This window comes from Macrotis lagotis, chromosome 3 (genome assembly GCF_037893015.1).
Source record: "Macrotis lagotis isolate mMagLag1 chromosome 3, bilby.v1.9.chrom.fasta, whole genome shotgun sequence".
Classification (NCBI taxonomy): Eukaryota; Metazoa; Chordata; class Mammalia; order Peramelemorphia; family Peramelidae; genus Macrotis; species Macrotis lagotis.
In genome coordinates, this window is record NC_133660.1 from 222,153,972 (window position 1) to 222,181,604 (window position 27,633).

Genomic DNA, 27,633 nt, shown 5'->3' on the forward strand with positions numbered 1-27,633 from the left:
ACACTTAATAATTACCTAGCCGTGTGGCCTTGGGCAAGCCGCTTAACCCCATTGCCTTGAAAAAGAAAAAGAAAATTAAGGACAAACATTATTATTATTATTATTATTATTATTATTATTATTATTATTATTATTAGTTTGTTCTATGCTTCCTTTCAGCCCCTTTTTTGTTTTTTGAAGTTTATTTTTGCTTTGTCAAATAACATAATTACAGCTATTGCCTTTTTTGGACTCACTTGATGCAAAGTAAATTTTTCTCCATCCCTTCACTTTTATTTTGTGTTTGCCTTACATTATATGTTTCTTGTAATTAACAGAATCGTGGTATTTTGTTTTCTCCTCTGTTGTTCTATTTCAGTTAATTGATTATTTTATCGACTCACATTTAAAGTTATGAGATATGGTCTCATACTTTATGTTTCTTCCTTAAGGATATGATTTCTCTCTCATCACATTCAACTTAGATCAATGTTTACCATGGAAACATTGTAAAGGCTAACAGACTGCCTTCTGTGGGGAATGGGGGGAGGGAAGCAGGATTGGGGGGAAATTGTAAAATTCAAAATAAATAAAATCTTTCCAAAAAAATAAAGAGGGGGTCCTCATTTAGACCAAAAATAAAATAAAGTTAGAAGATATGGGCAGCTAGATGGCACAGTGAATAGAGCAGCTGCCCTAGAGTCAGGAGGACCAGAGTTCAAATACAATCTGAGACATTTAATAATTACCTAGCTGTGTGACCTTGGGCAAACCTCTTAACCCCATTGCCTTGAAAAAATTAAAAAAAATAAAAGAATATATTTCTTTGTCTTTGTTTTAATGATTATGTTCTTCCTCTAATACTATAAACACAGAATTGTGTTTCTTTAATTTTACCTCAATTTTTTTTTAAATAACCCTATTCCTACTAGCTCTTTTCCCCTCATTTCTGATCTCCTTTCATTTGTCATCCCTTTCCCTTTTGGGTTTTGCTTATTAATTCCCTTTTCTCTCCTGCTTTTATTTATTTCCTCCCCACCTTATTTTCTTTTCAGTTAGTCAAATGGATTCTCCTTTCCTCTCCTCCCTTTCATCTAGTCCTACTCATTAACTTTATTAATTTCATTTTTGACCTCCCCCTTTCCAGAAAGGCCTTCTCTTACTCTCTTCATTACTCATTCTCTCTGTCTATTCTAGAATTTCATGCTCTAGTTAAATGACCCCTATAATTACCTAGTTCCTCTATTTTTTTGTATTAAGCAGTAAGAAATACATATTAGGCTCTCCCCTCTAAGCACTCTGCTTAGAAATTACTCTGTAGATTCCCCTTTTCCAATTTGCCTCACTCTCAAAATAGAGCCAGTTCATACCTTCCAACTCCCCCAAGTGCTAGTTGCTCCCAGGGTTTCCAGACTTCCCTTGCTTCTGGTGGAATGAGTGGTCTTTTTAAGCACCAATTCCCCAGCCACAAAGCATTTCTCCTTATCCATAAAAAGAGTCATCAGTGGACCTCCCTCCTACCACCAAAGCAAAGCCTCCTTCCTTTCTCTCTCTTCTTAGTACTTTTCCCTCTCCTCTTAACCCACTCCCCTACAGGCTTTTCTCTTACTGAGACCACAGAGGTCACCTTCGCCTCATTGCTCATTTTGACCAAGGCATGTCTCAAATTCCTCTATATACTCCATTTCCCCTCCCCCCTTCATGTACCTTCTGATTTTGTGTTATAAATTCCACAAAAAACCTTGAGTCACATGTAGGTAGGATGTTTCCAAGTTGTCATTAATATTCCTGATCTGCCTCTTCAGTGTGACTTCCACCAGACTTCCTGCCTTCTCTCTCTCTTTCTATATATTTAGAAAGAAGTCTTACTGATCTCTCTGCAATCTCTCTATTGTTGCTTTTGCCCTTGCTGCTGCATCACTCCTCCAACATTTCTGTTGTCTGGGATGTGTGAAAAACAAATAATCTATTCCATCTTCCTAAAAACATTTCATATGTCTTTATTATTAACTCATATTTGCAGGGTAGGTCACGCTAGAAACATCTTCTGAGATTCATTGCACTTTGGAACACATTATTCCATTCCCTTCTATTTTTTCTGGAGAGTGCAGAATAGTCTTGTATTATTTGAATTTCTTTTCCTTTTTATTTAAAAGTCTTTCTCCTATTTGCTTGCTGTGTGACCTTGGGCAAGCCACTTAACCCCATTGCCTTTAAAAAAAATAAATAAAAGAACTTGTTCTTGAATTAAATTGTTAAATTATTACATAATGTTTTGAAGTTTTCAACTTTGGGTTTTTGTCTTGAGGTATCTGAATTCTTTAAATTGTTATTTCTTTTTCTATATTCAGATGTTGCAGGCAGTTCTCTTGTATTATTATTATTGAATTTTGGTGTTTATGTTTTTTGTATCTTCATGCTCTTCTGGAAGACCTATAATTCTTAGGTTGACTCTATATCTCCTGTCTCTGAAATCAGTATATTTTGCCTGCATAGTGAACATATTTTCTTTTAATGCTATTGTTTTTTGCTTCTCTTCTCCTAAACTGTCTTTCAAATCTGTTGTTCTCTCTTTTGTTTCTTTGGTGACCTTTGTCATCATAGGGTCCAGTTCATTCTGCATTCATAATTCTCATTTATCTTATGAACCACTCAGGAACAGCATGTTATATGGTTTTATATTCATTTCACTTTCTTTTATTTTAAAATTTTTTGCAAGACAATGGGGTTAAGTGGCTTGCCCAAGGCCACACAGCTAGGTAATTATTAAGTGTCTGAGGCCAGATTTTGAACTCAGGTACTTCTGATTCCAGGGCCAATGTTCTATCCACTGCACCACCTAGCTACCCCTCCTTCTCACTTTCTACAAGATCTCTGTCTCATAAAATGTTGGATCATGTTCCATTATTTTACAAAAACCTGTTTACTAGATCTATAAATCCTATTTCCTTCTGTTGTTAATATTCTCCTTCTTGTTGTATCTGTTTATGTTCAAAGCCTTTGAGTTTTCTTCTTTCTGAAATTTTAATTTCAGTCATTTTTCCCCTTTTCTGTTAGTTTTCATTTTCTGAAAATCTCTTATGGTGGTTTCCTTGGGAACTGGGTCTCAAAGCATCTCAGCCTCACACTGGACAATTCAAAAATGACTTTTGGACAGAACTGGCCCTCCTGGATGCTTTAGTGGGGTAGGGGTGGCTAGGTGGTGCAGTGGACAGAGCACTGGTCCTGGAATCAGGAGTACCTGGGTTCAAATCTGGCCTCAGACACAATAATTACCTAGCTGTATGGCCTTGGGCAAGCCACTTAACCCCATTGCCTTGCAAAAAAAAAAAAATAACTAAAAAAAAGTACAGATCTAGTGGGGTACTCCAAACCTTCCCCCCCCCACACACACACACATGTATACATAGTGTTTTTCCCATTCCCTCTATTCCTTAGTTCTCTGGGTCAGCCTCAGCAACTCTGAGAAATACCATACTGTTTCTATAGAGTTGTCTGCCCCATCCAGTATAGGAAGTTCAGAGCTGCTTTACAGCATGGGTGCCATGGCCATGGGGTTGTCTGCCCTAGCATAGGCAGTTTTCAGCCTTGCCACACTGGTGCTGTGGGGTTGTCTGCAATTGGTGCTTTGGCATTGTCATTGAAGTGCTAACTTGTTGATGCAATATCTAATATGTTTTTTGCCACCAAAAGACTAGATTCATCATTGTACTGGCTATAATGCAGTCAACTTTCACAGCTGGAGCTGGCGTCTTCACAGCAACAGAAAGTGGAAAGCGGAGATCCAAAGCATAGAGTTGGGTTTTATTAAAACTCCATGGGTCAGGCCATCCTTGGTTCCACTAGTCCAGCTCTCCATAAGTGTGTGGGAGGTGGGAGAGGGATGCTAAATGAGCTCAGGGTCAGTGCATCAGTTCATGATTTGTTTGTGTGCTTTTTTACCTTCTCATGGATTCTGGGTGCCTGGGCCATGAAGACAGCTGAATCTGCTTTACCTTTGGCATATAATTTCTCTATTGGAGGCATTTAACAGGTTATAGGGATAATGAACTCTGTGATCCAATGATACTGGATGTTTCTCAACTGATCCTTAATGTTTTCACATATATTTCTGTCTGTTCTCCAAGCACAGCATGCTGCCTATCTGTATCTTTGTCTCTTGCCTTCCCTGGCTTCCTTCAAGTATCAACCGGGAAAAAAAAAAAAAAAACCTGTCTTCTGCAAAAAACCTTTCCTGGAGTTCTCAGAGTTGTTGCCTTATCTCTCTGAAACCACCTTCAACTTACTTTGTATATTCTTAATTGTTCACAATTGTTTATATGTTTTCTCCTGCCTTAGACTGAGAGCTCCTTTAAGTGGGCATGGAGATGGTTTGGGGAGGAAGGTGGTATGATGAGTACAGTGCCAGACTTAGATCTAGTTAGGCAAACCAGAGTTCAAATCCTGTCTCCAACACTTGGTAGCCATGTGACTCTGGATAAATCACTTCCCTCTCTCAGCTCCAATATCCTCATCTGTAAATTGGAGATAATAATAGAACTTCCTCAGGGTATTTGTGAGGAAGCACATGTAAAGTACTGTATAAATGATTTTCTATAAATTGCTTTATTGGTTTTTATAAATGCTCGTTGTTGCTACTGCTACTGCTGACTTCTGCTTTTATTTTATTTATATCCCCAGACCTTAGTATATAGTAAATGCTTAATAAATGCTCTTTTGATTGAAAAAATAACAAATCTCACCTGAAAAAACAAAGGTCAGGAATCTCAAAGGTAAGAGTGGGCAAAAAGTGGGAAGGAAGAGTATTCAGCATTACTAAATCCAAAAGCAGTCATCATCAAAACAATTTGGTGCTGGTCAATAAAGAAAAAATTGATTAGTGGAACTAATTAGAAACATAGCACAGAGAAACAAACCTGGTTGCTTAGACTTTGATAGATAGGAAAGGACTATTTGTTAGAAATTTCTAGGAAAATTGTGAAGCAGTTTGGCAGAAAGTAGAAGTCAGTACTTAACATCATATGCTAAGATAAACTACAATTGAATATATGTCTTAGATGTTAAAAACCACTTCATAAACAAATTAGAGGAACTTTCCTTTGGGATCAATGGATAGAGGAAGAGTTTGTGAATGTAAGAGAGCAGTACAAAATGGATATCCAATTTGAAAGTGTTTTGTACAAACAAAACCAATGCAGAAAAAATTAGAATGGAAATAGTTTGGGGGGGATATAAGTAACCTATTTTCTAATAGCATTTCCAAGATAAATAAGGAATGGAACCAAACATTAAGAATACAAGCCATTTTCAATTGGTAAATGAAGTTATAAACAGGAAGTTTCAAAGGGAAAAAATTAAAATTATAAACATCTAGGTTCCAAATCACTAACATATAGAGAAATGTAAATGAAAATAACATTGAGTGTTCTCTCACACCCATCAGATTGGCAAAGACAACAAAGGTGGATAATGACAAATATTCCTGGGGCTGGAGAAAAACAGGAACATTATTATACTCTTGGTAGAATTTTGAATTCATCCAGCCTTTCTGGTTAGAAATTTGAAACTATGCCCAAAAAGTCACTAAGCTGTGTATATACTTTGACTACTTTGACCTCTTAGAGCCTTTATCTTGTTGTTTGTCCTTTGTTCTGGAAGAAGACCAATGACATCACAAAGACTACTCTTGACTTGCTTTCATGAATAATAGCCCCCACCTCAAACATTTGTGGCTCATTGTTTAGGTTTTGCTGACATAGAATCGTGAATAAAATAGCCTTTATCCCAAAGAGATTAAAAAGGGAAAAGATATCCATTAACAAAAAAATATTTACAGTAGCTCTTTCTGTAGTAGCAAAGAACTGGAAAATAAGGGGTGCCCATCACTTGGGAAATGGCTCAAACATAAATGTGATGAAATACTATTATACATTGAGAAATTACAAAAAAGGATGGCTTCAGTGAGACTTGGGAAGATTTGGATTAAATTAATGCAGTGATATGAGAAATCACAATATTTTGGAAGCAAGTTTCTTTTAAAAACTTATGAATTCTGGTCAGTACAATGACCAACCACAATTCCAGAGGACTAGTGGAGGACACATGGTATTTCAGTTTTTGAAAGGTAGTAGATATAAGACAGAATGAAATTTTTCACTTTTGGACCTAGCCATTATGGAAATGTCTTTGCTTGACTATGCATATTTTTTACAAGGTCTTTGTTTCTCTTTTACTGGGGTTTGGAAATGAGAGAAAATAGATGCTTGCTAATTGAAAAAGAAAAAGGAAGTGGTAATCACAGAGCCATAATGACTTCATCAAGAAGAGATCAAGTCAAACTAAGTTCATTTCCTTTTTTGAGAGCATTTTTAGACAGATGGCAAAGCAGTCTGGCGTAGAAAATTTTGGGCTGCTCTAAGAGTTAGAAGGAGTAGAGTTTAAGTCCTGCCTCTGATATACTCATTATGTGACTTGACTTCACTATGCCATTTAACTTCTTAGGGCCCCTAGGAACTTTCTGTGACAATAAATACAGACTGATTGCCATTCTACAATGGTAGAAGCAGTTTTGTGGTGGATAAGAATTGAGGCCTCCAACAGAGATGGAGGGATGAAGATTGAGTTTCTTTGAATAGTGAATGAATTCCCATAAGCCCGGGGATTTTGAACTGCTCAGGATTTATTATAGAAAGCTAACAAAGTATACAGATTAAAACTCCTAGAAAAGCAGTAAGCACTTTGAGGACAGGCTAGGGAAAGTTTGACTGAGAGTGAGAAAGAATGAGAGAAAGAGCAGATAGTCATTTGGGCTGGCTTAGTCTGGCCACAAGGCAGACAGGATCATGGTGCTCCAGGGGGCCCAAGTTAGGAGCATATGGCTTAAGAAAGAGTGAGAGAAAGCCATCCTTGCAAAGTGGAAGGAAGAGTCAAGAAAGAAGCAAGAAGGAGCGGCACTTCTGTAGTGGGTTGGACAAAGGATGGCACTTGGGGAATGATGTAGCACCTTTCTCAGGGATTCTCCAATGGCCAAGCTATGTACTGGTCCTTCCTGTCCCAAGATATGTGACCTCTAAGTTGAACATGTCGTTTCCCGTCATGCCAGCATCAATGGGCAAGGTCGGGTAACTGGAAACTGGAAGCCGGGGGAAGGGGGAAGTTGTAGGAAAGTTGAACAATCCAAGGCCACTCCCATCCTGGAATGGAGTCCATTTTCCTAGCATCAGTTTCTATTACAAAGGGAACTGCCTATATTAAAGAAATCATGGATCCAGACCAAAAATAATAATGATGATGATATTGATTGTCATTGAATCTATTGGAACAGTCATTGTGTTTGTTCACTGTTATTGCCTATCATCTCCTTGTTAGATTGGAAGCTCCTTGAGGATAGGCTTTCCTTTCCTTGTATTATCCCAAGTGCTTGACATAATGACTGGTCCATACTAAGAGTTTAATAAATGTTTCTTGAGTAAACTGAGTCATGATATTCTTGTGAACAAGATGGAGAAATATGGACTAAATTATAATAGTTAGTTGGATTTGAAACTAGTTGAATGGCCACTCTCAAAATTAGTCATTAATAGCTTGATATCAACATGGAAAAATATCTGTAATGGAATGCCCCCAAAAATATGTGCTTGACTTTGTGATAGTATTTTTTTTATCAATGAAGTCATTGAAAATATAACTAGCATTATTATAAAGTTTATACTTGACACAGTAAGCCATCAAAAAATGGAATGGACTGCCTTGGGAAGTATTGGGTTCCCCTCTCTCTAGAAATCTTCAAGCAGCATTTGTCAGAGTAAATTTTTTAGAGGCAGCTAAATGACATTTTAGATAGAGTGCTGGGTTAGAAGGGCCCAAGTTTAAATCCTGCCCATCCTATTAGCTGACTGACCCTGGGTAAGCCCATGACCTTTCTCAGTCTCAGATTCCTCATCTATAAAATGGAAATCACAACAGCATCAGAGTTATTGTGAGGATTAAATGAGAAAGTATATATACTTTGTGAACTTTAAAGTGTTGCATAAATTCTAGTTATTTTTATTATTGCTGAATTCTCAATCAGGTATAGTTCGGACTAGTTGGTTTCTGAGGTTCCTGTGATTCTGATTTTGTAAAGTAAACATAGTCTGTTTTTCTTGGCCAAAGCCTTCCTAGCATGGTACAACCTGACAGAACCCAGGGTAACTTCCATATCTTGATGACACATTAAAGTAGGGCTTCACAGAGGGAGCTTGTACATATCAGTATTCAATAAATATATGTTGAATGAATTAATGGGATATTGCCATCCTTTCATACTGGAAGACATAATCCCCAAAAGTCCCAGCTTTTGGAAGCCTCATTTATTGCGCTGGCATAATGAGAATATAGTCTATTACCACATAGCATCAGTAACTAATCACAGCAGATAACCCCAGGACCTGATTTTAGATGATGGTTTCCTGTTTCTCCCAGCAATCATTATAAAAAGATTTGAAAGAGTTTAGTTTGAGGCAGTGTGACATAGTAGAAAACATACTGGGTTGGGAGTCAGAGGACCTGGATTCAGGTCATGGCTTGGGGATCGGGAAAGGTCTTCTTTCCTCTGGACCTTAACTTCCATGTCTTTGAAATGAAGGGTTTGAACAAAATGATCTCTAAGGTAGCTTCCAACTCTTAAAATCTATGATTTATAGAAATGTAGTAGATGTTACTAATTTGACTTTCCTTCCTTCTTTGTTCATCACAATAGAAAACCAACAGATAGTAGAGAAAAGAATCAAAGGATTTGTATAATCTCCAGGATTGATAAAACTGCCTGAATAATGTGTAGTATAAGCCTCAGGAGGATAGCTGCTCAACAGGGTCTTATTTAAACTTTGTAGCTCTCTTCATGTCTAACAAAGTTTTCTGTACAAAATAGATAATTTTTAAATGATTCTTTCATCAGATTGTATGATACTCATTCTACCGTTTAAACAGATGCATTTGCACATTGAAACCTTCAGTTGACCTAATATGTTACCACCCGAGGGTACAGATAGCTATCTCTATGTGACTTTGGTCTCTGCAGACATATGCACTGAATTGAAGATGAAGGCAAGGATGATATATATATATATATATATATATATATATATATATATATATATATATATATATATATATATATATGATTATATAAATATAGCTGGAAGAGACCTTGGAAGCAATCTTGTCTAACTCCCTCATTTTACAGAGAAGGAAACTTTAAACATTCTATTTAATGATGTTTCTGGTTAATTTAGTTAAATAAGATGAAACCACTAACAGTCAAAGATCCTCTCTCCCAACTTCCTTGTTGACCTTGGGGGATCTTACAGAGTAGTGAGTTATTACTATTAATTGGTTTCACCGCAGCCATTTTCTTGTCAATAATCTGTAAAGCTGTGTCAGTCTACAATTATTGTTTGATTTCAAGTGATGGTGTACTGGCAAAACTTCAGAGTTCCACTCTTGCTTCTGCTTACTGACACTGGGATAGTGAGACCTCAGACAAATACTTGTCTTCTTCCTTTAGTTTTCTCATTTAGAGAATAGGGATATTTAAACAGTTTCAAAGAGGTGATGACAAATATTGGTGACCTGCTGTGAAAATACTAATTATTGCATATGTTTCACCTGGTTTTGCTTCCACCATGAATAGTGAAGGAAAAAAAACTATGAAAGAAACAATATTTAATACAAGTATCTTAGAAAACCATTAATGATAAAATAATCTTCCCATGGTAAATCTTTTTTCTTAATTTAAATTACTATTGTATGTGCTTTATCCCTTTTAAAAGATATACAATGAAATAAAGAGTTCTTAAGAACAGCTATAATTGGAAAAGAAGTTATATGGACTGATCTTGTAGCAGAAGCACAAATAGATAAACTGAGTGTTGCACTAGTGTCTGTGAAATACTTAAAAAAAAATTCCAGAGGAAAACTTACAACTGATTGGGTGGATCCTCTAGGGAAATTTAAAAGAAAGACATAGGTGGTAATTATTCAGGAGATCCCAGATCCATCAAAGTATTGCACTATCATATGAAAATATTGGAGAGTACAGATTAACACTTGTTCATACCACTTGGCAATAGTAGCCTTTCAACAGAAATAATCCAGTAAGAGATTATTTTCTAAAAAGAGAAGTGAATCTCTGTTAAACACCCTTCCCCATAACATGCTTTTTGAACAGCAGCATCAAGACAAGCTCCTGTTCATCGGATGGCCATGACCAGGAGGAGATCCAGTTGGCCTTACAGGCTGCCAAAAGGGCTACAAGGGAAAAGATCAGATCCAGATTTCACAGCAGCAGTGACCTCATCCACCGGCTTTTTGTCTGCATATCAGGTATGCTTTCTGCATTTTAAAAGATTTCTTTGGATTACTCATGCTTTGTTAAGTTTTGGGATGCTTGAAAATCTCATGGAGAGAAGCTAACCCCCCCACACACACAATTTATAAATTTTAAGAGAATCTGAGTTTCCTCCTAAAACATCATCTGTTTGATATGCTGGAAGATTTTTGTAGTACTTTTTTTTTTTAAACAAGACCTGGAAAGAACTTCACAATCCATTCCCATCTAGATAGTAAGTAGTTATGAACGGATAGATTATAAGGATTAAACTTGGCTTTTCCTCTTCTTCCTAATATAGATAGATGGTTACACATGCTGGCACTGGAGATGTTTTTAAATTGTCATTTGTGAAATGTTTGAAAGTAAATATAACTTCACTAGACAACAATATATAATGTTAAAATCTGCCTCCTATGGGAGATTCATGTCGGCTCAATAGAAGAAAAAAATTTCCTTATGATTTTAGATATTCAGAAATTGAACTGGCTGCCTCAAGAGGTAATAATAATAAGAAGAAGAAGAAGAAGAAGAATTATTCACATTCATAAGGCACTCTAGGATTTACTAAATGTTTTTCTTCACAATGGCCCCATCAGGTATATAGAATGAAAGTGTGATTATGCCCATTTTTACAGAGGGAAAACTTAGCCTTATTCAATCACAAGCACATATTCACCAGGCACATTGGGGATACAAAGATTTAAAAGGGAACCATCTTTGCCATCAGGAAGCTTACATTCTATAGGTAGAAACTGATTATGTGTGTACATACATATATACACATACATATGAGTATAAAATAACTAGAAACTGGGGTGGGGGGAATCAGGAAAAGCATCATGTAGAAAGTGGTAGTTTGAGATTATTCTTAGGGCAGAAGGAAAGAGAGGATGTACCAGGCTTTTGTAAATTTTAGACATATGGATATGGGAGATTGAGGGCCATGGGTGAGAAACAACAGTAGGAAGCCCAGTTTGACAAAACTGTAGAATACAGGAAGGAGAGTAAATCTATAATGACTGTCATGGCCAGATGGTGAAGGTTTGAAAGACTAAACAGAGGAATCTATAGTTTAAATGAGAGACAATGGTGAGTAATTGGAATTTACTGAATAGGGAAATGACATTGTCAGACCGAATTTAAGAAAAATGACTTTGGCAGCTAAAGGAATTAGAGAAACAAGAGACTTAAGGAGACCAATTAGGCATCATTGCATTAGTCCAGGCAAAAGGTGATGAGGGCCTAAAGTATGGAGAGAGGGGCTGTGTGAGGAGTGAAGAAGGAACAGATGCAAGAAATGTACTGGATGTAGAAATAACAAGAATTGGCACCTGACCTGAAAGATGAGGAAAATTGTGAAATTGTAAATTTCAGAAGCTGAAAGAATGGCAAAACTGGCTCACTTAGAATGGAAAATCCTTTGGAAGAAGTTGTAGCTAATAACGTTGGTTGGATAATGCAGAGAGTAGTGCAGAGCTTTGAATGGCAGCTTAGTTTCAATGCAGTAAGGAATGTCAATTAATGAAAGAAATTCATTCTGATGAGTAAAATTATATTAGTGGTGTTTTAGAAAGATTTGTTTTTCATCAATGAAAGTTAAATTGGTGAATATAGCTACTAAAATCAGAGGGAACAATAAAAAGATTAATATAATAATGTAGTATCAGATAGAAGGCAAGAACTTGTATGGTAGCAGTGGAAATAGGATCATAAGATTAAATAAATAAGGCTGAAACAGCTTTAGAGACCACCTGTCTAGGCCCCTCTTTTTATAAGGGAGGGAGCTGAGATCCATAAAGTTAAATAACTTGCAAATTCAGTAACTTTGAATCCTCTGGAATCCTTATCATGAATCATGACATTATCATAAATCATGCTTATGTTACTATATAATTCACAATAATTAATTGGTCTTTTGTTTCACATGGTAGGAAGGCCTGTTGCTTATATGCTTCTTAAATTGTCCTTTCCTCTCATTTCAGATTTTCCAAATTCCAAGTGTCTGCCCATCCTATAAGGCCTAGATCAAATTGCCTGATGATCTTTGCTAGAAACAATCTCTCCTTTCTCTCAACTTTCATCACTTTGTACTTCTCTTATTTTCTGTATTTCATTCAGTTTTGTTGTATCATTCTTACAACTCTTCCATTTGACAAAAAGATAAATTACTTTCTCATTTTTGCATATCTAAGTGTGTGACTTACACTGATTTTCCATTAATATTTCACTAATGGGCAGAAGCATGAATGAATGATTGAATCATCTTATTATTGGTTCATTTGATGGATAGTGAACAGCAGTTGAATTAGGATCAGGATGCAGTTATCAAAACAAGCAAGAGAAACTGCTAGATAGGTCAAGACCAGTAGCTTAAATGCCTGTTTTCTGTATAGTCCAGTAGCAGATACAAACATATAATCTGTACTAACATGCATATAAATATATATATATGCAAGCATATATACCTATTTATGTGAATGATTACATATGCATATGTATACATTCATTTATATTTGGAAGGGCATCTTGCCAGATACCCTCATTTTACAGTTTCTAGGTGACAAAGCAGAGCTGGGAAATGATTAAACTTGTGTCCTCTGAATCCAGATTCTGGATTTCCCCCTCCTTATGAGATGATGGAGAAAAGGAAGATCATTCCTTCTAATCCCAAAGTGAGCTATGTTACTACTTACTGATGGGAATCTGGATAATGTCTTAGAACATTTTGGTTACTAGATACAATAATTTTTCTTGATGATCATTGGGATCATAACAAAACAAAACAATAACTTCCTTTCTCTCCACCAGATAAATCATTCCTTTCAATGGAGAGGGGTAGAGCCCATTGTCTCTATGCCTGTTCTAAGAGCATATTATCCTTATGCTTATGAATTGAAAAATGTAAATTTTGAAACATCATATTAACACTTTACTTTCAGTTATTGATTTGATGTGAATGATTAACTAGTTTCACACCATCTCTCCTAGGTGTTGCTGATCAACTGCAAACAAATTATGCAAGTGATTTACGTAGTATTCTTAAGACCTTATTTGAAGTTATGGCAACTAAGCCAGACACAGAAGATGGGGAAAAATTAAAGAAAGGTAAGTATTGTGAATGAAATATTTATTTAATTCATGATTCTGCAGTATTTACGACAGGAATTTGAGTCATACAGAAAATTATATTTTATAGTTCTTATTAAAACTATCTTTAGATTATAATGCTTTATATATAATAAAAATGTTTCCTCCATTAGAACAGGAGCTCTGAGAACACTTAGTCCAATACAGAGGATTTTAAAAAGTCATTGAAGGCTCTGCATTTAGTAATTCTTTTTCACTCATTCATTTATATTTTTAGAGTGCTAACTCTTTTAGTCTAGTATATCAATATAACTTCAAATTGTTCTCAGTCATATTGTTTGAATCCCTATATGACTATGAGACAGAAACACAGTTCCAAACTTTGTAATCATAGGAAAACATATAGTCACCTTGGATTATCTCATGTTGGTTTCTGAAAACACCATTCATATACGTATAATAGATCCTAATGCTAGTAGTAACTTTCATTTGTACAGCATTGAAGATGAAGAAACTGAGTCTTAGAGAAGATAAGTGATTTGCCTTAATAGCATCAAGCTAGACCTTGAACTTGAACCTAGATTTCCTAACTCCAAGATCATTAATTTCCAAGGAGGAAATAGTATTTATATATCATAGACTTTCCAGGTTTAGTGAGAAGCAGGTAAGATGATGCAGGAACCAGATTGAAACCCAGATCCTCTGACCCAAGTCCTATATCCTTTTTACTACCTCCCTGTGGCTATTCTGAGACAGCTTTTTATTTCAGAAGAAACGCAAAGCCTTCCTTCCACTGTAGCCCCGGGTCATCTCCAGGCCTCCTATCTGGCCACGGGCTTGCTTTGGTGCATTTCACTTGCTTGTCTTGGCTGATTGATGCCAGAGTCTTCCACAACAAAGGACGAGCATCAACCAGTTCTCTCTAAACCTGCAGAGGGAGCTCTAACACACGGGGAATCCATCCCATGGACTTTGACACCAGGCTCATTGCTGCTACTCTCCATTTATTTGCTTACTTTTTTCCTCCAACTTTTCAAAAAAAGATTTATTTTCTGAAACAAAAGATGACCACTTAAAAAGACCATATAAAAACAATAAATTAATGTTGGGATGCAAAATCAATACCTTATACTGTGATTAATTAGTGTACTTGCTATAAAGACACTAAAAATTAAATGTAGGATTGTATTGGTTAATATCTGAATTATGTTTCTTTGAAGAAAATGCAAAAGAGAAATAAGTTGATTTGTGGTGATACAATTGAAGAATAAAAGGGTAATAACATCAGTTTCAGAAGAAGTAATCAGTTCCTGAATGGTAGTTTTGTTTTTTCTTTTTTTTTTAATTTATTTTCTTTTTCCCCAGTTACATGTAAAAACAAATTCTAATATTCATTTTTAAAACTTTTTATGTGTGGCCTTGGGCAAGCCACTTAACCCCGTTTGCCTTGCAAAAAAAAAAACCCTAAAAAAAAACTTTTGAGTTCAGAGGATGAATTTCTTATGGGCCATATCAGTGTATTCAGAGTACTATACTTTATTTTTCAGTAAATCAGAATTTAAGAAGTGCAGCTCTGGAAGACTGTGCCCTCTGCCAGGAAACAATATCTTCTTCTGAACTTGCAGCAAAGGCACGAGATGGAGATTTTGAAGGTACTTGGTAATTTCTGTGAGATCCAATGAGGGAGATTCCGGAGGTGGAAGAAGTATCAGGGGAGAGAACAAAAAAGAGGAACAGTGTCCAGGTTCACAAATCAGAAATTTCAAAAATTGTGTTATTCAGTTGTTTTTCAGTCAGGAACAACTCTGCATGAGTTCATTTGAAGTTGTTTTTTTGTTGTTTTTTTTTGGAAGAGATACTACAGTGGTTTGCCATATCCTTCTCCACTTCATTTTGCTGATGAGGAAATTGAAGCAAGCAGGATTAAGTGACTTGCCCCCAGTCACACAGCTAGCAAAGTGTTTGAAGCCAGATTTGAACTCATGAAGATGAGTCTTCCTGACTATAGGCCTTGCACTCTCTCCACACTGCAATACTTTGCTTGCTCGGATTTCAAAATTAAGAGGTGCTATTTTGATTTATCTTATGAAAACAATAGTCTTTAAGCAGCAGTTGATGGTAGAGAGTAAAGCAGGCTGAGCCATCTGTCATCCCTCTAGCAGAGGCCCTCCTGAGAATGCTAAGACTACTCCCTACTCCTTGTTTTCCTGGAGGCCCCTACAGTCCAATCTTCCAAAGGGTTATTGCTTTCCCTTTATAGGGAACTCAGTCCTCTCTGTCTTTGTGGAAACTTGGCTGTTTTCAAATTCAGGTCCTCAGAAAATATCGGGGAGAAGGGAATGAAATCTTCATGCTTTTCTCAGAATCTGAGAGTAATTAGCAGCTCCTAATTTTAAGCCAGAAATATATTGATCTCAGTTTCTTGCTAGACAAGCAAAGTATAATACCATTCCCCAGCTCCAACCCCTCTGGCTGCCATTCCCCCAATTGTCTTAAATTAACTCTAAGCCCCAAGGTCTAACTCTGCTGACCAGACAGTCTCTTGTCTAGGAACAAGGAATGCCTTGTATCCCCTTCCACTTCACACAAAGTCGGTAAGAACATTAGAAACGTTCAGGTTTGTTGGCCAATATTTATATCACCATTAAAAAGCTTGGGAACCAAAGGATGCATTTAAAAAGAGAGGGAAGCAAAAAAAAAAGTCAAAGTGAACAGAGAGCCCATAAGGACATTGGACTTCTCTGGAGGAGTCAGGGAGGCAAGGAAAAAAAATGTGTCACCTTTCCTTCTCTCCATCCAACACCAACTCCAACAGAGCCCTTGGTGTTCACTGGGCTGAAGCAAGTGCTCCCTGGCTCTGCACTGCTTCCCCTATAATCCAGCTGTTTCCTCCGCCTGCCTAATATCTCATTTGTGATGACTTCTGCCTCTTTCCTGCTTGTCTAGCTCAGTTTGCTTCTTTCACTTCCACTCCCCTACTTGCAAGTCCCTTCCTCTAAGGACAGTCTTAGTGGTATTCTGAGTAGCTAGCTTCCATATCAGAGACCCCTTTGGAGCTTAGAGAATGCTAAAAAAGACCACTGCCCGTCATCTGATCTTACCCTATTGCCTACACCTTTTGGCAGCTACTGAAGGTGGGTTCCATTCCTTCCTACAGTTAGAGTATTGTGAAAGAGGAAAAAGTAAGGTTATAGACAGCAGACAGCACCTGAAAACCAGAGAGGAAACAAGGCAGAGAATAAAACCAGCTTGGCCTATAGCAGTCAGGCTTAAGGTGGTTTGTTTTGAGTAAAAAAAAAATTTTTAAAGATATTTTTAAAAATCCTCAAAATATCCAATCTCCTGTTCCCCTTAGCTTGGCTCATTGAGAATGTGCTGACACTGACCACATTGGCATGGCAACCTCCTAGATAGGAAGGTTTTCCTGGCACAGAAATGCCCCCCTAAGAATTTTAAGCACTTTGGACAATTTGGCAGCATTAACCGAGCTGTTAACTTGTAAGAGCTCCACTCCCAAAATGCAGCATTCCACTCCATCCATCCCCCTCCCCCCAACAAAAAAAAAGTACACAGACCACTAACTGCATCTCTACAAACACGCTGTGATCCCACCCTCCAGGGCTCCTCAGTGAAGGACTGGGCAGGAACCTTGTTATCCTCAGTGACGATGAGTCCCACAAGGCAATCTCCTGATCTCACCGCTTCCATGTCTGGTGCTACAGAGAGATGGAGTACCTTTTGATAAAGGGCACTGTCATTCAATTTCCTCTGCTGGCTCTGCTCCATGTACATGTGTGCCAGTTTAAAAAAACCCTCTAATGTGGCATCTGGCATTGTGGAAGTGCATACACCCGAACAACATAAACATTTTGGAAACCGGAATAAACTGGCCTTAATTCATGAGCTATATTTAATTTTACAGAGATAGACAATGATGAGGAGCGTAATAAACCAGAACAAGCCCGGCTCTTGCTTTGGGAATTTATTTTCCTTTCTGAAACATTCTGTATGAACTAGGTTAATCTGAACCTGATTGTTCATCTATACATGAGCAGTGGAATCAGCAATTTCTAAGATCTCTTGCAGTTCTAGTTCTTATGGTCCCATGATATTCTCTGAAAATCAATTTTTTAATCAGCCCATGCTGGACAAAATTTAGAAAAGCTGCAATTCTCTAGTTTCCCAAGAACTGCAAACTGATAGTTTAGGAAGCCTCTCTTAGTACTGAGAATTTCTCCTGCCAGATTTTTCACCAGGCTTATGCTCTTAATGTCTTCATACTCTGGGCTATTCACAATTCAAATCTTGCTTTGTAAAGACTGAACTGGTGAGGGTACCTACTCATTAAGTGCTAGAGAAGAAATGTATACTCTCTTCAGTCCCCATCCTATTAAACCATGGAATAGTTAAAATTATCTTAAGGAACTGAAAGGATAATTGTAACACATGGAAAGTAATATTTTCATTTTCAAGTGAAGTTATAGTGGGGAGAGGTGCAGAAGAAAGTGAGGAGGGAAGGAGATAGTATACATTTTTAGCATGATTTGCAGAGGTCAAGACAAAAGGTCTTTTTTAAAAATGCTCTAAAAGCAAATGAAGTTATATTGTGGTGCTGTATGCCCAAGATACTGTTTGGTTCCTCAGGCATGTTTTGAATTGTTATTATTTTTTCTTTCCAGTAAACAGAGTAAAAGATTTCCCATACAGTTTTCTCTGAAGAACAGCATTAATCCATTTAAAAGTGTAATTATATAAATATGAAAAAGCTTTGTGGAGGGAATAGGTTGGCAAGGCAGATAAAGTTGAAAATGACTCAATAATAATTTCCAATTAATTTTTCTATTGTGCAAGGATCACTGAAAATGATGCTAAGAGCAATAAAGAAAACTCACATTCTCAGACATGGAAATAAGATTTAAAGGGGAAAACACATACTAGAAAAGAGAATAGCAAGTACTGGAAAACAAAATGTCCATTCTAGTATGTGTCATAAGTCAGCCTTCTTTTGAAAGCCAAATCATGAATATGTTTAGGAGTAAAAATGGAGATTCTTAGCTCTGAGATAGAGACTTTCTGTGGCACAGTCCAACAACTTGAAGTATTATCTACCATTCTGATTTGGATTTTTAAATACAGAGCCATTTGTTTTGATAATTTTTATGCATGGGAGACACCCATGAGAATATGGAATAATAATGCTTTTTTTGAGAGGATAATTGATCATATCTTACTGATGGGCTTACCATTTTTTTCTTCTTGCCATATCCAGTGTTGTCATTTTCCAAGTAAGAACTGAAGGATCTCAAAGTGAGAAGGGATTCAGAGGCTGTTTAGTCCAACCTACACTTCAGTAAGAATCCTTTCTACACAATATCAAGCAAGTGATCATCCAGGCTTTTCTTCAAGATCCCACTAATTCTGGGAGTAGCACATGCACTAGGAACTTGTTTGGAAAGTTGTTCTTTAAATCAACTCTTAAATTTGCCTCTTTCTGTCTTCCATTCTTTGTTCTTATTCTGTGCTCCAGGACCAAAGAGAACAAATCAAATCCCTCTACTGTACATCCGTCCAAATTCTTTTTTTTTAATTATTTAAATTTTTTTGTTTCCCAATTACATACAATGGTAGTTTTCACTAATCATTTTTTCTTGAGGTTTTGAATTTTACAATTTTTCTCCCTCCTTCCCCTCAACAGAAATTGCATCCATGCATACATTTGCATCCATAATAAAAATAGATCTAATTGAATGTGTTGAGAGAAAAGAATCAGATCCAAAAGGAAGAAAGATAACATTAGAGATTGCAAAATTATATAACACATAAGACTTCATTTAAACTCCACAGTTCCTTCTCTGGATACAGATGGTATTCTCCATCACAGATGCCCTAAAATTGTCACTGATGGAATGAGCAAGTCCACAAAGGTTGATCATCACTCCATGTTGTTGTTAGTGTGTACAGTGTTCTGATTCTGCTCATCTCACTCAGCATCAATTCATGCAAGTCTTTCCAGGCTTTTTCTGAAATCCATCCTTTGTGATTTCTTATAGAACAATAGTGTTCCATCATATACATATACCACAATTTGTTCAGCCATTCCCTAATTGATGGACATTCCTTCAAGTTCCAATTCTTTGCCACTTCAGACAGGGCTGCTATGAATATTTTTGAACATTTTTACCTTTTTTCATGATCTCTTCAGAATACAGACCCAGTAGTGGTATTGCTGGATCAAAGGGTATGCGGTCCTTTAACTTCTTGAAGATGGTTGTCATGTTCCAAGTTTTCTCTTCTCGTGGTTTCCCTGATCTCAGTGCTATACAGTTTATCAATGTCCTTCCTAAAAATGTAATGCATAGAATTAAGCATTGGAGATATGGTCTGACCAAGTCAGGTTCAGCATTTCCCTAGTCTTGAAACTATGCCTCCCTCTCTCTACATCCTAAGATCACATTATTTTAGGGGCTAACATATTACACAGTTGACTCATATTATGCTTTAAGGCAAACAGAATCAGCTTATGTCTAGTCATTCCTGTTCTGTTTTGTACTTGTGTTGGCTGATTTTTTAACTCAAGTATGAAACTATGCTCGTCTTTTCAATGCCATCTTATTGAAGTCTCCTGTCACTATTGTGTTACTGTCTTGGGCTTCTTTTAACTTAGATAATGTCTCTTTAATGAATTTGGGTACTAAGGAATTTGGAGTGTTAAATCCTAATTTTGGTTTAAAGGGCAGCTAGGTGGTACAGTGGATTCAGAATAGGAATTCAAATCTGGCTTCAGACACTTGCCATGTACTAGCTGTGTGACCTTGGGCAGGTCACTTAACCCTGATTGTCTTGCATCCATCTCCAGTTGTCCTGAATCATATCTGACCACTGGACTCAAATGGCTCTGGAGGAGAAAGTAAGGCTGGTGACTTAGCACAGCAGCCCCTCACTCACATCCAATTCATTGCTTGTCATGGCATCACTTCCCTAATGTCAAGGTCTTCTTTGAAAATGAAGGACAGGCAGCTAGGTGGTACAGTGGATAGAGTACCAGCCCTAGAGTCAGGAGGAACTGAGTTCAAATCTGGTCTCAGACACTTAATAATTACCTAGCTGTGTGGCCTTGGGCAAGACACTTAACCCCATTTGCCTTGAAAAAAAAGAAAATGAAGGACAAACATTATTATTAAATTCACCTCAGTAATTAAGGCTATGAGATCTGTTTTGGAACCCTACATTGTCATCGAGTATGATATCTGCATTGAATATGAGCATGTCACCATCTTTATCTTTATTCAGATCAGTAATAAAAGGATAATGATGTGAGGCACAGATTTCTGAAGCTTACCGCTTGAAAGAATGCGACTTGAGTTGACTGCAGACATTAATAACTACTCCTCAAATTCAGCCATTCATTTGGCTCTAGATCCACCAATCTAGATCTACTATCATCTAGCCTACATTTTTTTAATATGAGAGACTATGAGAGATTTTTTTCAAATGCTTTGCAATAATTTAGGTAAACCATAGCTTCAGCATTATCCTGATCTAACAATCATATAACCCTGCCAAAAAGGTAAATAAAGTTGATCTGAATGACCTTCTCTTGCTGAAACCAAACTGATTCCTTGTGATCACAGTTTTCCTTTACAACATATTCACTTACAATTTCTTTAATAATTCTAAAATTTCACCAGTAACTGAAGACAGTCTCACTGACCAAATACTTTGCAGACTCTACTTTTTCCATATTTTGAAAATAAGGACAAGCTCTTGCCACTTTGATTATACTCTTTCTTCCCCTTCTCACTTTCTTTCCCTCTCATATCCATATAAGTACTCTTCTCCTTTTTATAGGCGCAAACCCCTAGAAAAAAGATTTCTACACCTGTTGTCTCTTCTCAAGTAACTGCAACCTTGTTCTTCCAGATCACCAGCTGCTAAATCCAGTGGACTTTTCTCAGGTATTATTCTATTTGACATCTACAGCTTTCAACTGTCAGCTACCTCCTCTCCCAGATTATCTATTGTCCCTTGAATTCTGGGATCCTACTCTCTCCTCTTTTTCTTCTTATGTATCTGGTCATGCCTCCTCAGTATCCTTTGCTAGATTATCAACCATCTCCCTCTTCTTGGATGTGGAGGTCCTCCATGACTCACCCCTGGCCACTTGTCTCTTCTCTCCCTTCCTTAGGTCTTACTGATTTCCATGGGGTTTAGTTAGCAACTTAGTTCAGATTACTTCAAAATCTCTCTAGCTCTTATCTCACTCGTAAGGTCCAGCCCAGCTGGAATCTCTGTCTGGTTGAACCACTGACACCTCAAGCTCAGAATGGAACTCTATCATCCCCTTTAAACCTATTCCTCCTTCCTTGTAGGAGGGTACCAACATTCTTCAAGTCTCACAGGTTCCCACCCTCAGTCTTTCCTCTTCCACATCCCTGATACATATATATATGTATATCATATTCACTCTCTACAGAATCTCTGGCATCTCTAGCATCATTGCTCCCCTCTCTACTCACATAACCATTACCTTCATTCAGCCCTTCATTCATCTTCCACAGGGAGAGTTCCTAATTGATCTCCCTGCTTCTAATTTTCTTCCTTTCTAAAACAGTCTTGCAAACAGACACTAAATTAATATTTTTAAGACACAGATATAACAAATCATACCATTTCCTTGCTCAAAAAATCTTCAATATATTGCTATTACCTCTGACATAAAACATAGACTCCCCAATCTGACATTTAAGACCCTCTATAGATCTGCTTCCTCCTCCCACTCTAGAGGTATTTCATATTGTTTGCCTTTCCTTATGTTCCAGCTGACGTCATGACTGTTCCCCTAACTCATCAGTCCATCTCATGCCCTCTGAAACATGCTTCCTCTTCCCTTGTCTTAAAATCCTTAGCCTCCTTCAAAGTTCCTCATAGGTGAAAGCCTTTCATCCCTGGAGGCATCATGCTCTCTCCCTCCTTAAAAAACCTGTATTTACTTACTGTGCTTATCCATTGTGTCCTTCCCTTCTAGAATATAAACTTGTTGAAGTCAGGGAATATTTTGTTCCTATCTTTGTATTCTCAGAACTTAGCACAGTGCTTTAAAAAATAATAGCTACATAATAAATATTAGTTGAATGAAATTAAATTGATTAGCTATACTAAGCTGCCCAAGGAGAAATTATGATGCTCTGGGAAATATTTGGGTCATTGATTTGGTTTTGCTCTATCAGTGTGTTCCAGCCTTGCCTTCTTTGACTCTCAAACCACCCTCTAGGGAGAGATTTAACTTGCATCTCACCCCCTTCTCTATTCCTCCTATATAAACACACTCACATTGTTTTCTGTGATCCTTGAATTCTCCCTTATTGCAGTAAGATAACCTCTGAAGCCCATTAGGCCATGTTTTATGATTGACCAGAGGGGGTCACTGTAGTATTGCCTATAGCAGAACAAGAACTATTACTATGTAGGTCTCTTGGCTCTACATGTCATGGGACCAAAATTGGTAATAGGGCCAAGATTACGTTTTTGGCAATGCTGAGGCCCTGCTAGGATCACCATCTGCCCCTCTGCAGGCCAGCCTGGCCAAATCAAGTTTGATTTGTTCCTTCCTGGAAGTTCAGTTAAATGCTTTAGTTCACTCTTTTCCTCTACTTTTGAAATAAAACGTAATAGACTTGATTTTTATCTTAAAAAAACTGATTTTTTCATTGGTCTTTTTTCTGCCTTCTGAGTTTTGATATATTGGAATGTCGTTGGGGCTGCTTAAAAATCATCCTTCTATATGTTATCACCATATTACCAGTAATTTTTACCTAAATTTTTTCTTTTGTATTTTATTTTTTTCAATTACATGTAAAGATGGTTTTCAACATTCATTTTTTGTAAGATTTTAAGTTCTTCATTTTCTTCCTCCCTTCTTTTTCTCCTCCCTCCCCAAGCCAGCAAGAAATCAGATATAGGTTGTACATGTACAATTATGCCAAATGTGTTTCCATATTAGTCAAGGTATGAAAGAAGAGTCAGCACTAAAGGAAAAAAAACAATTTTTAAAAAAAGAAAATAGTGTGCTTTGGTCAGCATTCAGATTCCATAGTTCTTTCCTTACCAATAATTTAAAAAAAAAGTCTTTTGTTTACCTAAAATTTTGAGTAATTTTCCACTATTACATTGATACTTTTATCTAAACTTTTTAATTAATTACTTTTCTACTTTTCTGTCCACAATTTTTTCTTTACCATAGATTTTTCTCTCATTAATGGTACTTAAATTCTTGTTTTCCATTAAATACTTTTTTTTCTGCCTTTCACATTTGGATAATAATTTGCCCTTAGCCTATCAGTTCAGATATTCCTCTCTTTTCCTCTGTATTTGCCTTCATGAGGATTCAACTAACTAAGCCTTTTCCCTTCCAGAGCCATTTGGCATAAAGATCAGTATCCTTCCTCTTTCTGATACTTTACACTGCTTGGCTGATCCCAAAAGTCCTTCTAGAGAGAGGTTCTGAGATTAGGGGTTTCTGTGTTTTCATTTTTTTTCTGCATGTAGAACTCATGGAGCTCAGTGGCTTAGGAGCAAAGGAAAAAAAACAGATATAGTCAGTATACTAGTTGGCAAAGCTGGCTGCATTTCACATCATCTTCCATTTTATCCTCTCATAGAACTTTTACACGATGAATATTTTTGAAACTTTGTTACAGAAGAATAACCAGGCTAGTAGCCTGTCTCATCATTGAGAAACTTAGAAATAAACCTGGCAAAAATAACATAGCTTCCCAAGAAGGTCTGAGATGGAACATTCAAGAAACAAAACAGGGTCAAAGGAAAGTAGAATAATGCAAGTTAAATTGTTCTAGAGTAACTTTAAAACCCCAGAGTTAGCTGCTTCTCTCACAGAAGAGAAAGGTATGAAAGCAATTTGAAAAATTCATCAAACATTTTAAATACCTACTGTGAATGGCAGAGCATAGTGGAATAGAAAGGGTACTGGAGCTGGAGTCAAGAGACCCTATGGTCACATCCTCCCTCTGACACCATCGATGTGAACTTAGGCAAGCCTCTTAAACTTCTCTGAGACAGTTTTTTTTGTGTTAGAGGAGATAATCTTTAAGGAATCTTCCAACTTAAGGCCTATGAACATTATGATAGTAACTGGTGAAACTATAGAAACCAAAAAAATATTCCCATTGGCCTTAATAGCCTGGTAAGGCACATGAAGACTAAGATCACTATAATACAAAATAAAACAAGATAAGGGCACAAGAGAAATACAAAATATTTTACTAGATCTTATGAAGGAAGGATCATTTTCAAGAAGTCAAAGAAAGAGATGTGACCTATGAACTAGGTCTTTAGGGTTGGGGTAGAATTTTAACTGGTAAAGGTTTAAGGAAAGAACAAAGGGACCTGAGTAGGGGGAATTGCAAGCAAAGAGTGACAGATTGTGGAGGATCATGAATGACAGGCCAAAAAGTTTGGGCTTTTTGTTTAACAAGCAGTAAGGAGTCACTGAAATGTTTTGATCAGAGGAGTGACATAACTCACATTTATATGGCCCTTTAAGATTAAACCTTCTTCATCTGGTGACAATCAGATTAATTACTCATTAGCTAGGAGAAGTAAGAGATAGTGAGTCAAAAATAACACAGAAGTTTGAAAGATGAGAAGAATGGCTGTTTTAGTGCAACTGTAACAAATGGTAAAGTCAAGAAGGATGGATTTTGATGATTAATTTGGTTTGGGATGTAAGGATTTTGAGGGGTCCTTAGGAAATTCAGGTAGAGGTTTGGTTTACAGGTAGTTGAAGATGTGAGCTTAGAGCTTTGGTAGAGACACCACAATTGGAAATATAAATCTATTGAGTAAAAAGAAAAAAAAGTTGAACATATAATCTATTGAGAAAAAAGAGGAGATGAAGGAAGCAGAAAGGGGAGATTGCAAAGAGAAAAGGAAAACTTAGATACATAGGCTAGCTATGAAGTCAGAGTGGGAAAGACCTGAAAGGAGGGAGTTATCTGGTGTAAGTGGGACAGAGATGTAAAGGAAGATGAGGCATTGAAAGAAAGGTGACTAGATTTGAAAATCATGAGGTCATTAATGACCTTTTAGAAAGCAGTTTCGATAGATTAATGTGGAGAGATTCCAAATTGCCAAACACTGCAGATGTGAATATGAGGAATCGGAGACATTGATAGATTAAAGGATAGCCAAAAATAAGTAGAGAAAGATAGATATGCTGTAGTAGAATCACTGAAAAATCTGTTAGGATTGGGAAGGCCTGAACATATTTATAAGTAAGCAGGAATAAGCTAGAAAATGAAGAAGAACAAGACATCATGTTGTACAAGACAAGACAGTATAATACAAGATAAGACAACAAACATTTATTATACTCCTATTGGGCACAGAATACTGTGCTAGGTGCTGAAGAGACAGTTTAGTTAGTTTACTGTTTAATTAGGGGTACAGAAATATCACAAAGATATTACAGGTTCAGACCACTGCAATAAAATGAGTCATGAATTTTTTGGTTTTCTAGTTATGTTGATGCAATACTGCAGTCTGTTAAAGTATGCAATAGGGGCAGCTAGGTGGCACAATGGATAGAGTATTAGCCCTGGAGTCAGGAGGTCCTGATTCAAATAAAGCCTCAGACACTTAATAATTGCCTCACTATGTAACCTTGGGCAAGTCACTTTTAGTTAGCCCCATTGCCTTAAATAAAACTAAAAAAAAAGCATACAATAGCATTATGCATAAAAAAGATAACACAGGGGCAGCTAGGTGGCACAGTGGATAAAGCACGAGCCCTGGAGTCAGGAGTACCTGGGTTCAAATCCGGTCTCAGACACTTAAAAATTACCTAGCTGTGTGGCCTTGGGCAAGCCACTTAACTCCATTTGCCTTGCAAAAACCTAAAAAACAAAACAAAACAAATAAAAAGATAACACCTTAATAAAAATACTATTTTGCTTTTAAAAAAATTGTTAACCATTCAGCTAGTTGTATTCTTTTGACTGATGAAAGGTCTTGCCATGTTGATGGCTACTGACTGATCAGGGTGGTGGTTGTTGAAATTCAGATGACTGGCAATTTCAAGAATAAAATAACAATGAAATTTGGCACATGGATTGACTCTTCCTTTCCCTTAAATACTTAAAGGCCATGGTAGAGTCATTCATTGGCCTAATTTCAATATAGTTGCTGTGACTCAGAAAATAGGCCTGAGGAAAGAGGGAGAATTGGGGGGCAAGATTGGTGAAGGAAGGACTGATCAATGGAGCAGTCAGAATACACAACATTTATCAAGTTCACCATCTTATAAAGGAAAAATCCATGGTGTCCCAAAACAATTACAATAGTAACATCGAAGATCACTGATCACAGAATGTCATAATAGATATAACAATGAAAAACGCTTGAATTATTGCAAGAATTATCAAAATGTGATGCAGAGGCAGAATGAGCACATGTTGTACAGGCTACACTTTCACTCATTCCTCCCAGCTCTCTGGTTGAGGTAAAGCAGTTGGAATACTCTTGGCTCCCCATTGGCACTTCCAGGTTCTCTCTCTACTACCAAAACTAAGCAATCTCTCCTCCTTTGAGATTCACTCAAATCATATTTACCATCCAATAAAAAAATTCTGATAGCTGATGTCTGCAAACCTCTAAATTACTCCTCTTCTTTCCTCAATGAGTTCAGTGCTTCAGTCGCAGTATTTCTCCCCCTCTGTTCCTGTCTTCATTTGCTTCCTCCCAACTTCAGCCATATGCAGAGATGATCTCCTGTAGACAGACCACTTCCACATTCATGAACTTGAAATTCTTATTTTATCACAGTCTATTATTACTCCTCTTCTGCTTTGTAACCCCAAGCCCTGTTCTCGATATAGCCTCTGGTCCTTCCTCCCTTCAGTTCTTTTCCAGGCCATCACGCCATGTAAAAACTAGACTCTCTTCTCTTTCCTATCCTGAATGCTTGGTGGAGGAGTTCAGCCTTACGCATAAGACTATATCTCCTGGTCTTACCCTGCAGGCTAAGCCTGTCTCGGATCACTTCCACTCTCCATTGCCTTCACTCCTACACACATGCTGCTAAACAAGCTGAAAGAACATCTCAAAACTGATGTTTAACTGCACTTCAGACTGATGTTACATAAACTGCCTGCTCGCTAATATATGTCAATCGTTTTACC

At 37.1% G+C, this 27,633-nt stretch overlaps 1 protein-coding gene across 1 annotated transcript in view; it reads left to right on the plus strand.

Moving 5' to 3' along the window:
- Nucleotides 1-27,633, plus strand: part of LOC141518158 (lateral signaling target protein 2 homolog) — a 170,245-nt gene that overhangs the window by 136,867 nt on the left and 5,745 nt on the right. Inside the window, exons 9-11 of the mRNA XM_074229916.1 lie at nt 10,190-10,344; nt 13,340-13,456; nt 14,986-15,090. Coding sequence (XP_074086017.1) covers nt 10,190-10,344; nt 13,340-13,456; nt 14,986-15,090 — 377 coding nt within the window. The remainder of the gene's footprint in view (nt 1-10,189; nt 10,345-13,339; nt 13,457-14,985; nt 15,091-27,633) is intronic.